This window comes from Haplochromis burtoni, unplaced genomic scaffold (genome assembly GCF_018398535.1).
Source record: "Haplochromis burtoni strain Fernald_Lab_line unplaced genomic scaffold, NCSU_Asbu1 Contig_8, whole genome shotgun sequence".
Taxonomy (NCBI): Eukaryota; Metazoa; Chordata; class Actinopteri; order Cichliformes; family Cichlidae; genus Haplochromis; species Haplochromis burtoni.
This window is the reverse complement of record NW_024582369.1, coordinates 3,255,342-3,269,749: the sequence shown is the minus strand read 5'-3', so window position 1 is coordinate 3,269,749 and position 14,408 is coordinate 3,255,342. Positions and strand designations below refer to the sequence as shown.

The 14,408-nt window shown below is 40.3% G+C and overlaps 1 protein-coding gene across 1 annotated transcript; it reads left to right on the top strand.

The window, feature by feature from the left end:
- Positions 1–29: 29 nt before the first annotated feature.
- pinx1 (PIN2 (TERF1) interacting telomerase inhibitor 1) lies at positions 30–13,222 on the top strand (the record flags this gene model as incomplete). Its single annotated transcript, XM_005914607.3, is given in 2 exon segments — positions 30–112; positions 10,775–13,222. Coding segments are annotated over 2 exon segments (749 nt in total), but the record flags the coding sequence as incomplete, so codon positions are not given.
- Positions 13,223–14,408: the final 1,186 nt, after the last annotated feature.

Here is a 14,408-nt window from a genome sequence, read left to right as displayed (position 1 = left end):
ATATTCTTTTCTGCTTATTACTCTTTCAGGAAAGGATCTATCCAGTCGTAGTGAAACAGATCTTAACTGTATCTTTGGGAAGAGGGCTAAATCAGCAAAAGTCCAAGATCAGGTAAGAGATTACACCTATTTACATCATTCAGAATTAGAAAAAAAGTTGTTTTGAGACTTCAATATTATAATTTATAAAAACATTCGTTTTTATTTTTATTAATCAAATCCACTTAGTTTAACAAGTTAAAAACAAACTGTCCTTTGGCTTTGCACAAAAGCTTTGTAGATAGTAATTCTAATCCAGTGGGTGCGTTCCTAAAATATTAGTGCAAGGGCACAGGACTCTGATCTTCCTTAACCCCGTCAAAGTCAAGCGTGCAGTCCAGCAGGAGATGCCGCACCACTGGCCCAGCTGGCTTGCACTTATCTGTGTCTCCTTGGTAATTCCAAATGATTATTGGTTGCTGATTCTTCCTTCCATCGGTAACTCTGGTATCATCTGGTCCTTCTGCTTCTGCGGGGTACGGCTCCTTGAGCAGCCCGTGGCCCTAGATTAGCCGTGTCACAGCATGCAGCTTTAACACCTCTAACAGGCCACCGATGGCAGCAAGAGCGCCTAAATCCAGTTAAGGGATTTGCACTCTTACCCCCTACTCCTCTCCCTCGCACTCCTGCTTTGCTGTACTTCTGTCTCGAAGCGTCACATCAGCTAGTTAAGAGTGCCAGCGGGCATTATTAAAGGAACATCAAAATTGCAGTGAGGTGTGCAGAAATCTGAAATGATGACGCTTGCAAAAAAAAGTTTCTTTTTTGCTCTTGGCATTGGTGGGCCCATCACTTCAAACGTCACTTTGCCATTTGGCGTTATGGTAGGTCTCATGCTTTTGGAACATGGTTTACAGGCTCCTGCGGGTCAGAGTTGTATTTCGAATCCAGTAAGAACCTTTAGCTTACATATCAAAAACAAAATGTTATTTATGAAATTTGCCTGCATCATCTTTCTATAGATTTTTAAATAAGTTGTCAAGCTGTTTTAATCAGAAAATCAGCTCAAGTGTTTATCTGTGGAGGTATATGAAGCCGTACTTATTCAAACTCACATCAAAGATGTCATTTATTGAAATGAAAGACAGATGAGTGAATTATATAGTTAAAAATACATGTACATAAAAGATGCTATTAAAAATGATCTAAGCTGATTAATAGAACAGATTTACATGCACAGAAGAACTGGAAATTATTAAGCACCCACATAACTTGTACTTTTTATTATTTTATTATGAAAAAAATAACACATTTAAAAATGTGCAATAAAAACTTTTTTTTGTTGTTCTTAGAACTTTTACTGGCCCAGTAGAGGGCCAGAAGAACAATAACATATCTAGCTTTTGGACTCCAAGGCCCAGAAAAAGCCTCTTGCTGGCTTCTTGTGTTTATCTCGAGCATTTGGCTTGAAGAAATTGGCATCTTAAATATCCATAAATTGTACAAAATCCACCCTGCCCTATTCCCCCAGCAGGTGCTGAGCCATAACATCACAATGGCAGCTGCTCCCCAGCTGATTAACACTGGAAATGCAAGCAATACACACCATATTTTTTCCCTCTCTAAACGTTTGGTTATGGGTTGTTATTTTACAGCCAGGAGGGACACCATTGACCATATCGAAAACACTCAACACAATTACAATGCTTTCCCATGAGGCCTTGTGTTGAAACCCAGCAACATCTGAGGTTGCTGGAAAAGAGGCAAAGAGGGTGATGGACCAATCGAGCTCTAGGCATTTTGCCGAATCTCCTGCGAGAGTGAAGGCGACGCTGCCAGTGACCCTCAGCTCACACTGATCTGTGCTTACATTTAACTGCTGTTGCTGCAAAAGTATAATATATGCTTGCAGTAATCTCAATGCCCCATGGAATTGTAACCCTTAGTAGCGACGAGCTTTGGCTTGATGGTGTAGTTGATTTGTAGTGGCTTGCAGAAGCCACTGCCACCGGTCGCATTATATCACATATCTGCATCGTGACAAGGTGAGGCCAAGAGACTTTGACCAAATCTGGATCGGCTTCTCCAGACCTGCCCTCCTTCCCCCTCATGAATCTTCCAGCACAATCACACCCACTGCTGTCTCTCCGGCCTCCTTTCCACCAGTTCCTCACTGCTGGTGTTTTCCTTCCTTTGCAGTGATGTGCTTCCTGCTCACCTCTTATCGCGGCTCACAACCCTCCCTGAAGTGCAGACAAGCGCATGCGCACATGCACAAACACGCAGACACACACACACACACAGTGTGTACACATTCAGCTGTCCCAGATGCCTCTATTCATCAAAGATGAGAATGTATTGGAAACAGTATATGAGAATATTTTAATTGGTTATTTACAGGGAGCAGCAGCTCTGTTCCTTTAGTGTTAATATTAAATGTAAATATCTTGTTCAGAGGGTAGAGCTCTGTTTAAGGTAAAAATTTATCTTCCAGGTTAAGAATGTATTTATTTTAAAGCTGTACATAATGAAAAATCTGCATGTGTGTTTTTTTTTTTTTTTTTCTTTTGCAATTTTTTTTACTGTTATTTTTGATATTTAAAAAAATGAGAAATGCACATGAAAGCTTAAAGGAAACTCATACTGACCCTGTTTCCTGGCATAGTTCAGCAGATATTTGATCAGACCGTGATTAAACAAGCATTTTTGTGTCAACTTTAATTAACTGACAAGTGATTATCTGTGATTAAGTATGCTGACAGATGGGATATCATAGTGAAATGCACATTCCTCCCTCCTTTCTTACAGTGTATGATAGAGCAGGGATTAGAAGCACTGTTTAATTTTTTTTTCTTTTAATTGCATGTACAAACATGTAGTTGAGCATGATTGTAACTTAATTTTACTCGTGCAAGAGTATTTCCTAAGATCGTGTTCTTAGAGAATCTCCCATGTCATCCATAACCAGTTTTTATGTAGCCACATGAAAATATGTGCTTAAAAAAAACAAAACAACCTTATTTACTCTGCCTTACTGTGAGGGTTGCGGCGTAGCACCTGTCTATCTACTTACCTCTCGGTTATCCATCACCCATCCCACGCTAGCAACCCGCCTCCATCTCCTGCCTCCTCCTTGTGCCCCTCGGTACAATTACTCACCGCATGACAAATGACAGGCGCTCTCTGCCGAGATATCAAAAAAGCCCCGGCCACTTTTAAATGAAGGCACTTTGGCAGCGCCCTGCTCCCCGTTCTTATCGGCAGGCAAGCAGTGCCCCTGGCCGTCTTGCGTCCCGCTCTCCTTCCTCCCCCCTCCTTCTCCACCACCCCTGCTCTCTGTGCCCTCCTCTGGGGGTTTAGTTAGGGGAGCCACATGGAGGGCCAGCCCAGCTTGATTTATCTCCCTTGCCCCTCTGCCCAGCCACTCAGGCAGGCCGAAAGAGCCAACGAGGCTCCAACGGGCCTCAACTCGAAACCCCGGCATTAGCTGAAATAAACCATTCTGCCGCCCAGTGAAAAATGTCCTCTGATTGGCTAATTAATCAGTCAAAGGGGAGCGACGCGGCTTGTGACTTGAGGGACCCAAGCGGGCGACCGCAGAGGGCCTGCTGATAAATAGACTCCCCGCCGATTCATACATCAACAAAAGTTAGTCATTTTTTAAAGCCGCCAGCTCAGTTGAAAGGTGGAAACAAGCCATAGTTTTATTTTTCCACCTACATTTCCTTCTTCCTTTCTCTTTTTAAGGGAGTGGGTGGTGGCGGTAGTAGTAGTAGTAGTAATAACAATAATAATAATAGTTATGATTTGATGCATTTTTAAAACCACTACTAGTTTAAAATTAAAGGGAATGAGATTTATTATCATTATTATTTTTTTATTATTTTAATCTTTCATATACTAAAGTTAAGACGCGCAGCATGATGGAAAAGTTTGGTGCTTGAGTTTTCAATTTACCAATTTGAAAACTAAAAGCTTGGCTGGTAGTCATAAGAAAAAAGAAACATCTAAAGATTACGGTTTTATATTAACCGTTATGACCACTACAGACATGACAGTTGTTCCAACATCAATCCATTCATTAGTTCTGTACTCCCTAAAAGTGTCAGGGAAGAAAAATGGTGGCGAATAATTTAGTGCGATCCTTGTTTTGACGTCTGACTCTCCAGTCAGACAGTAGGCATGGTGCGCCCTGTTCTTGGGTCAGCGCGACCCCTGCGGCCTCTCCCACTCCCACTCGTGCTCCGGCACAAAGGGCTGAGGATCGGGCGGCACCTGTTGCAAGTGTTTCCTGCCCACGCGTTGTCCACATGAAGGATCGCGCTTCAGCAGGGGCTCCCCCGATACTGCCGTGTTAAGGAATATGGGGCAGGGGTGACACGGGTGGCTCTTGAGCATTTGGAAGATGCGATGCTGAAGTGCCAGGGGGGTCGGACGAAACTTTGCTGATGGCGCAGAAGCACGATTTCTTTTCAGGACCTTTTTTTTTAAAAATATAAATCTATTATGCTTTACAGCTTGGTACTGAGGCCAGTGGAGAGTAAAGTGAGTTAAAAATGACCAGGAAATGTGGATGCTTGGTCATAGAAAAAGCCAGAGTACCAGCTGTACTTACGGCATGTAAGCAAACTGAGAAGTTATCTTTCATATCGTGTAATTTAAAGAGACTATGTATAGGCCATTGTATTGTAAAAATGACATTGTAAATAGAAATACAACTCCAAAAGTCAAGGATTTTTTTTTTTTTTTTTGACTCACTTTTCCATTAATATGCAGAACTCAAATGTTGAAAGGGGATGCCGGTGTAAACGTGCATTGTCGCAGTGTGTTTGCTGCAGTTTTAAACAGGGCGGTGCATTCGCGCAGGCTGCAGGGCTCATTGTGAAGCTGGAGAGCTCTAATACATTCTCAGATAACATCTAATTGCTTCGAGCAAAGCATTGCCTTTCTTGAGCATTTTTGTTGACAGGCCCTTTTACACGACCGCCGAAAATATCAAGGCCCGCCAAATCCCCCAAAGACACACACACATCGCATTTGCCACTTTACCTCCCTGGCAGTTGTGTGGATTGCTCTCATGCCAGCTCGCTGACACTTGCAGATTAGCGTGGGACACAAAAAAAAAAGGAAAAGAAAAGAGGGTGTCTGTCTCTTAGTTACAGCCCAAGCTAGAATACATGAGAGCAGGGTAATTACCGCCTGGTAAAGCTAACCGCCCAAAGATTTCCAGCTCTCTCGGCTGTTTACAGCCGCAGACTACCGTTTAATCACTGACTCTTTAATCTAATAAATCACAGCTGGGAAAAATAATCACGGTCTGTTCTCTCCCCGGGCTTGGGGTTGGGATGGGGGGGGAGTACCCCAGTGTTCGTGATGGGGGCATTGTCAGCAAGCGTTTGCAATGTTAAACAAGCACAGGGCAGTCATGCTGCATGCATAATGTTGTCTTCATTTGTTACTTATGATAAACGTTCTCGCACCAGGCACAAAGTGTAATTTTTCAAACCCATTTTAATGCGTTTTGCCTCAACTGCACACTGAGGCTATGCGTTAAGCAAAGTATTGCTTTGTGGAAGTTTCATACCATGTGTGGCATTTGATGTGCGTACACTTCATCATTTTATTTACTTTTTTTTTTTTTTGTTGTTTTAAAATTTACTTTGTGTAGGCCACATTTATACAGAACAAGGATTCATGAAAGAATGACACTGAAGGCAGCATCAGTACTTAAAGTGGCCAACTGAAACATTTACCTATTTCCCAGGAAATAAAGTATCAATCTATTTTTTTCCCCTTTTCCCGTGTCCGCCCACATCAGGCTCATGAAGGATGGGGCTGCTGGACTTGCGTGTTCATCAGGGAGAGACAGCTGGCTAATCAGGGCCTGATCCATAGACCTTGAGTATCACCAAATTTATTATTGTGGCAGAACAATGAGGGCACACTCGTGCAATTACAGACCCGACCAATATTGGCTAGAAATTTATTGAAGAAAAAAAAAGCAAGTAATGCAAACAGGCAGGTTTTTTTTTATTATTTATTTATTTTTTAGGAAAATAAATGAGCAACTGGAGCATTGTCAAATCCTAATTAACATGAGTTGGAAGGTGTGTTGTGTCTGCAAAACTATTCACATTCACCTGGTTTTTAATGACTTTTAGAAATCAAATACAGGTAAACTTTGTAACTTCCCCCAGGTTTAACGTGCATGTTTGTATATGCATTTTCTAAACTTTTTTTTTTTTTTTTAAAGAAACTGTGGTTCTGTTATTACATATATTTACTAGATCTGTGTTTGAATTTGAGTAGATGGATTTGCAGTATTTCTCTTTTTTCCACAAAAATGCACCGCGTTCGTGTGTACACATTACATGGCAAGTTTAGATCCAGAAAATTCTGAATTTCATGTTGATTTTTTTTTTTTTGCAACACACTCTCTGTGTAATGACCTTTACTCTACTCCTGACTGCTAGCACCCTCAAGTCCTATAGTTACTGAGATCCTTTGATCTGGTTGACTGCCTTTAAAATCTGGCTCATTTTAAAGTTTGATCAGATTTTTACACCTGAACATTTTCCCTACATCCAACAAGGTAACTATTACAACCAATCGATCACTTACTACCTAACATATCTTGCACTTGGCAAAAATCCTTAATTTAAGATGTTACTTGAGCTGTTGTCCTGGAACTTTTGGTTTCTCTTTAGAAGTAGGCAGACATAAAGTAACCCAGCTTGCTCTGCAAAGCCGTTAGAGCAAATTAGTAATAAATGAACTGAACATCGTTCGGTTTCTTTTTGCTACATTTTGCTGGGGAGAAAAGTTTTGCATGCACTCTGGTGAACCCTTTCCATCATCTCTCTGCTGGCTTGATTGACTCTCCCACTGAATGTGTTGGCCTCGGTATCCTGGCACCTCTGCCACATGTCTTACCATCGGCTTTCCAGTGACTACATTACCAAGAAGAGATAGAACTGGAGTGTCTTGAAGGAGACGGCCTGTTGAATGTCTTCCCACCCTCTCCTTTTCTCTGGGACCCTCTGTGGACCCTCCCTGTGTTCCCTGCCCAGCCCCCGCCAGAGGAGAGAGCGGAGCAGGAAGGGCCCGATAGCCAGCCAGGCCGCTCCTCTGCTGAAGGAGCCTTATCTCAGAACTGCACACAGTGCATTGAGTGCATCCTTTTCCTGGGGTTCTGCATCTGGGAGAAGAGGAGGAGAAGGAGTAGACATGGCTTGATATAGGTGTGTTCTACAGCACAGGCTTATTTATTTGTTTATTTATTTAAGTCATTCTTCTAGTCCCAGCAATTATAAATTTGTACATTTGGTAATCCTTATGCAAAGGATAGCTTAGTATGTATATGCTAAGTAAAAAACATTATTTCGTGTTTATTGGTGAATCTAAACTAACCACTGTCAAAAGGAAAAATATCAAAAAGAAATGACATTCTCTTTTGGATGATTTTAATAAATCATTTTATGCATACACATTTATAACTTGTAGCCTTAGTGAAAAAGTTATATGCTCTCAATTTTCACTATTGCAAGTGTTGTGGCCAGTAAAATTAAATCAAATTGTTAAGTTACATGATGCGTCCTATTTTCCTCCCTTCTATACCAGTGGAATAATTGGCCGTAAGTATTCAGTGTATTCTAATTTAAAAATAAACATTTTAGGGTTTTTGTTTTTTTTTTAATGACAGTATTTTAAAATGTAGAGACAGATAAAATGATATAAAAAGGAGAATCATGGAGTAGCTCACAATGCTATGACAATACATTTCATGTGACAAAAACTCCCACAATACAGTGATTATGTGATACTTGGTACCTTATAATACAGCTTTTATATCAGTGTAAATGAAGGAAAAGATGCCTTTAAAAGATTAAGTTTTTGTTTTTTTAAAAATTGTCTATATTGTGCTTTTTTTATGTTCTTTTTCGCAAGGATTTCCTTTCAAGTTCCGTCATCGTCGCTGGAATTTTGTCAACTTCTGCCACTAAATATGGGAAGCTTTACCATAATAAGTCACGAAGCAGCCACCATTCTTGCTGCTAGTATACCATTAATCTTATTGCAACAACAAGGTTTACAGTGTACTGTGAAATCCTAATTTTCTTTTTTTTTTTTTTAAAAAAAAAGAAGAAGCAGCTTTTTTGGTAGTTTTGGGTCTGTACCATATGCTGTAAAGCAGAAGAAATTACTAACGAATAGAAGACACACCTGGATATGGGGAAACAAGATCCCAAACATTACTGCAGAGTAGTTTCTTAGTAACATGTTGCCCTCAACACTCCACGCCAAGAAAAATCTCCAGGGCTGCTAGTAATGCTGACTGGAGCTGTAGGTTTATCCCCATACTGTATGTGTGTCCAGCCTGTGCTCAGCACAGCACTTCTGCTCCTGTCAGATGAGCGTCTAATGGAGATCCCCAGGCAGTGAGGATGAACCACATACCAAGCTCAAGCCACCTTTCCCTGATGATGAAGATGTTCTTCGCTCAGTCACTCTCCCCTCATTCTTCCCAGCTCTTTCACCCTCCCTCTCCCTCCTGAGAGTAATTTCACAGGCAGTTCTAAAGTGGCCCCCAGCCATCTTCCCAAATCCCAGTTACATGTTGTTTGGCGATGTCAGCTCAAAGCTCCATCTCCACTCTCCCAAGCAGAGAGGATGCCATTGTGCAGTAACGGGGAGTATAGATTTTCTCAGGGAAGTTGAAAAGTTTTGTATAATGGCACCTCACCTGAAGGGCCTCATTCCCCTTGTTAGAAGTTCTTTGTAGTCAGGGTGGAAAACTTTGTCCATTTGAACACCTGCGTTGTCATTTAGCCTCAGTCACGTTTTTTCATATCATCTGATTTCGTTGTTTTGTAGATGCGATTGTGTTATGTAACACTCTGATATCCTCACAGCAAAACATTCCCGTTCTGATCGTTCAGATTAAAATCTTGTTCATAAGTTGCAGCCTTTCTTGCTCTTCAGACATTTTTTACCACATGAATCGGTGTATCAGACCACAAAGACAATAGCGTTTCCCTTGATGAAACTATATTGACTATGAAAAGCCTTTTAGTTGGCTAAGACTAATTGCTTTTAGGGGCTCACTGAAGTCCCTGGTGAAGTCCTTGGTGACTGGTTTAAAGAAAGGAAAAAAAACACTTTTACATGCAGTAACATACAGCGCATCATCCCTACACAAGACCAAAGCCACATCTAGTAACTTCACTCTACATTAAAGGCCTTTTTAAGTCCCAGAACATACATGCATTGTTTTACCCGAACATTAGTTAGCATATCTGCCTGAATCACTGCCGAGGGTCAGAGTAGTGTAATCATAATGTAAAAGCTTAAAGGCCAAAACCACGAGGTGACTCGACACAACAGTGTTTTCAATTTATCTCTAATCTGTAGGGTTTGAAAAATGCCATCTAATAATTCACCATCTCCGAGGTAATATGGAAAGGCTATATTGTTTGGTGTGATCCTCAAGAGGAGCTTCTGTATTCTTCTGAACAAATCATTATGCATTGAGTAGGCCATTAGGAAAATGAAGACAAATGGCTCACAGGGGTGAGGTGACAAATTGTTCATGCTGTGGAGTTAAAATCTGGAGTGTAGTTGTTCCTCACAGTTGTAAAGTTGTCCCCTTTTAATGTGGAGCCTAAAGGTCGGCAGAATGAGTCTTAACTGTCCTACTTTTTAACCTTTACGATCAACGTGGGGACGATGACTGATGCGAGCACCTCTCACTTAATTTCAGAATTAAACTAATGATGCATCTTAGTGGCAGGCACATACAGGTGCACTACATCGCCAATGAGTCAGCTGAAGTTGTTTGAATCTTTTTGAAATACCACTGTGACATTTAGTAAACGCAAAAATCTACATTCACTTAGTCTTCTTCTCGACAGTTTTTCCAACACCACAATACAGCGATTTAAAAAAATATTTATCATATGCTGGCATTGTTGGCCTAATTGGGTATAAGGTCTAGAATTTTTAAAGTCTTTACTTGTAAAACAAAGGTTAATAATAATAACGCAAAGCATGATTCTGTGCATTAATAAGTGTGCAACACGCATGATGCTGACAAAGAGCTTTGTACACAGTTGTGCAACACACAAACATTTTGTTAGCGTGGAAGTATTACATTGTGAGTGAAAAGACAAAGTTTGTCAAAGTAAACCACTGGAGACCACCAGGAAAACATTTGTAACAATAAACCTAAACAGACACTTAAATCACCCTCAGCTAGCTGATCAGTGACATTTTAAAGAAACGAACAAAGAGAAAGTGGCTAAAGCTCCGCAGAGCCAGCCACGAGCTCGCAGCCTCGGTATGAGCAAAGCATCAATGTTAGGAGTGAAATTATGCAACAATTACAAAATAGAAGATGATTTTTGGACTGTTGAATTTAGAAACATACTAGAAAATAATGGAAGTACCTGAAATTCTTTATTGTGAGCCATCACTGATGGGTGACTGTTTAAGAAGCTAACTGTGACAAACACCCACAGCTGGATTGATGGATTTATGAAGATTATTAATGACTGGGTGATAAATGTGGTTCAGTGCTTATTTTAAGGCTTTAACACCTATTGTTAAATTAGCATCCTGTTGTGTGCTCTTTATTTTCACTCACTGAAGTCTGCCGTGGTAATTTTTACATGTTGATTGACGACCACTTAAGCCCCCCCCTTGCTCTACCATTGGTTGTTGTCTTTATCTGTGTAGATTCTCAAAGTGATGCATCAAAGCCTGACTCTGCCTTCTTACTCGTGTCTTTGTGGTTTAGGAGAGCAACAGCAGTGACTCGCAGGGTGAGGCGGAGGACGGCGTGAATCCTGATCCTTCTGACCAGGACCCAGAAGCCATCACTAAGACTGTCACGAGTACTCTCACTATGCAGGAGTACTTTGCACAGCGTATGGCTCAGCTGAAAAAGGCTCGTGGGGCCCAGAATGCAGATACTCCTGAGACATCAAATGCATCTGAGGAAGTCGGTCTCAACCACAACAGCAATGATGATACAGAAGAGCCCAAAAAGAAGAAAAAGAAGAAGAAGAAAAAGGCTGCAGAAGAGCAGTGTAGCACACCCGCTGCAGTAGAGGACAAAGAGGATCAAGAGAAAGAACGTTCAAAGAAAAAAAAGAAAAAGAGAAAAATGGCAGAAAGTGAAGAAGCAGTAAATGAAAACTGTAGCTCCACCTGTAGCACTGAGTGTGAAGAATTACAAACCAAGAAGAAAAAGCTTAAAAAACACAGTGAGCAAAGTGAGCTACTAAATGGACACGAGCCCGCAGAGGATGAAACGCTAGATTTAAATACAGTGCAGAAAAAGAAGAAGAAGAACAGAGATGAGGTGGACAGTGTGGCAACAGAAGACAGGAAGGAAGAGCTGGTGGAAAAGAAATCCAAAAAGAAAAAGAAAAGGAAGCATCAAGAGCAGGGTTTACATTAGGGCAGGGTGACTCAGTACTGCACTATTCTCCTGACTCCTAAGGGGGTACTTGTATTATGAAATTAAATGCCTTGTATATACACACCATAATAATCTGTTAAAGCATCCATTGATGCTGTTTTTTTCTTCTTATTATTATTATTCTTTAGATAGTGACTGTAGAAAAAACTGATAGGGAGTGTTTGTCACTGGAAAAAACCTTGAAGCAGCCTATAAAAAGCCTCAACCTTGCACTGGTGGCCTCTGGAACACACCGCTGTAGGAGGAGATAGTATGGACATCTTGCTGACAGTGAGATGAGAATAAAAACACCACTATCATGGCTCAACAGGAAATACAAACTAGGAAAAAGGTCTGGAGCTTCCCATAAAACCCCCAACATGTTTTACCACCAGTGTTCAAGTCAGAAGGGTACACCTGGACTAGCCATTTTCCTGTTTCCAATCTTTAGCAAAGTTAGCCTCATATTTACTGCTCAGATATTAAAGTGGGATAGACATACAGCTATGTTTAAAAATGTATTTAATATAGAGAGAAGTTGACATGGCTGTCGTCTAATCCCTTTTTAAAATAAAAATAATATTTAGATGATACATGTGCTTCATTCTATGAATTCTCCTGCCCAATGAATTAAGATGAGTATCATAGGAAACGTGGCCGATCTTAAAATGCATTTTTTGGAAAATATAATTTTGTATATTACCATCTTATATGTAAATGCATTACTATTTGCCCATTTTCACAGTGGTTTATTTTTTTCCCACCACTTTTGATGCCCCTTTATTTTATTAAAGTGACTCAGACAGCTTCTGTCAGCTCTACAAAATGAAACGGAAACATGTTTTCTCTTTGATGTCACATGACTGATGTACTTTGATAATGCTTTGGCAGATATATGAAAGAATTCTTGACTATTTTGAGTTCTACAGAAGTTTTTTTTTTTTTTAAATAAATCCAAATGTCCATCACCCTTTGAATGTGTCCCTTTTTTTTTTTCCTCCATAGGTCAAGAGAAATGTTGTGCAAAAGTATTGAGACACCTCTGATTTCTTTGTTTTGCTTCCAATGAGTTAAACTCTTTTCTTACTTTTTTAAGTGCTCTTGAGCAATAGTCCTCCAGGCAAAGCTTTTCTTTGGCTGCTCTTCCACTTTGTTTCAGTCCAATACTTGTACCTGACCATTTTCAGAGGATTGTATTTGTTAGTGTATGTATAATGTGTACGTAAATCCACCCCCTCCCCTGGCCATTTATTAACCACCTATTACTGACCTATGAATCACTCAGCCATAAAAAAAACTTGCATGATGAACCAGAGCTTCTACACATTAGATATAACTTGATAAAGAACCAATTTTGAATTTGATTATTACCGACAGCTTGCAGTAAGAACATACTTTGTTCCCATTTCTTTAGTGGAATCTAATGAAAAATGACAAAGATGACATTGTTTGACAAGCAAAAAGTAATAGTTTTGTACCAACAAGGTGATTCCCTGAAAACCTGACGTATCTGAGCATGGTGTGCAGTCTGTCCTTCAACATGTGAGAAAACTGGACAAGAAGTCTTTAAAAAAAAAAAGATAAACAGTAAAGACCTGAAAGATGCGTCTGGCCTTTCGTTTGATCCACACTGAAGTTGAAATGGTTTTACTGGAAGCGGCTGAAGTAAACCCAAGAACTGGACTGAAGATCAACTGCAACTTAGGGAGTGATGAATCCAAATTAGAAAATTTTGGTCATCAAAATCAACTAATCTATGGAGGAGGTCAGGAGAGAGTGAGTGTAAAACCTATTAGAGCAGGCTTGGCCAGCTCCAGGCTTCGAGGGCTGGTGTCCTGCAGGTTTTGGAGCTCACCCTAGGTCTGCACACCTGAATCAAATGATTAGTTAATTACCAGGCTTCTGGAGAACTTCAAGAAATCTTGAGGAGGTAATTTAGCCATTTAAATCAGCTGTAATGGACCAAGGACACGTCTAAAACCTGTAGGACACTGGCCCTTGAGGCCTGGGTTTGGACACCACTGTATTAGAGGCAACAGCTTCATTTTTTCAGCACGACAATGATCGCAAACCCACTGCCAATGCAATAAAAGCATAACTGGATAGAAAACACACAGTGGAACCCTATCATTCATGGATTGGCCTCCCCAGGGCTCAACATTATTGAAGCAATGTGGGATTAAAATGCCAGATGGGTCAAGATTTTTGCACGGCGCACTGTAAGAGCACTTAAAAAAAAAAACATTAAGAAAGAGATGAGGTAAAAAATCTGCTTGGTTGTAGAGATTTCAAAAAGTAAAAAGAAATTCACACACGTATATTCAAACACAGGTGGTTTCTGGAAGATTCACCTTTTCCACTTCAAATGTGACGCACAATGTTATGAAATCTTCCAAATATGACAGCTTAACAACTAGTCTGTCTTGTTCAGCAGTCGTCTGGTATGAGTCAAAGGAGGAAAAGGGAAACTAAGACGTCCAGTCTTGCACATGAAAACACTGTAGTATTCCTCGTCTCTATTTTAGGTTTTACGGAAACTTCTGAAAGTGAAGATGGTGATTGGTCATCCTGTGACGAAAAGACGTCTCGGGTATCTTTTCCTCTGCAATCAATAGCTGTGGATTATGCAATTCAGTTAGTTACCACACACAGAAACCACAATGAGTTTGTGGATAGATACAAAATAAAACTATCAAAGAGTAAATGGTTTTAGAAATGTAGATTTTTATTCCTCCTAAATTTCAGCAAGGGCACGGGGGTGTTCATTAAAAACAAACTATTTAACATTAACAGAATATGCCATGCAATTGTCCACTTACCTCTGTTTCCTCACTTATTTTGAAAGTAAAAGGATGATCTTGGGAAGTGTACCAGTAGGCCATGCATGACAGGTGACAAAGCTTTTACTTTTATAATAACACAATAGTCTATTAATAAATAGGTTTGGATATAGGCTCGATTTAAAAAC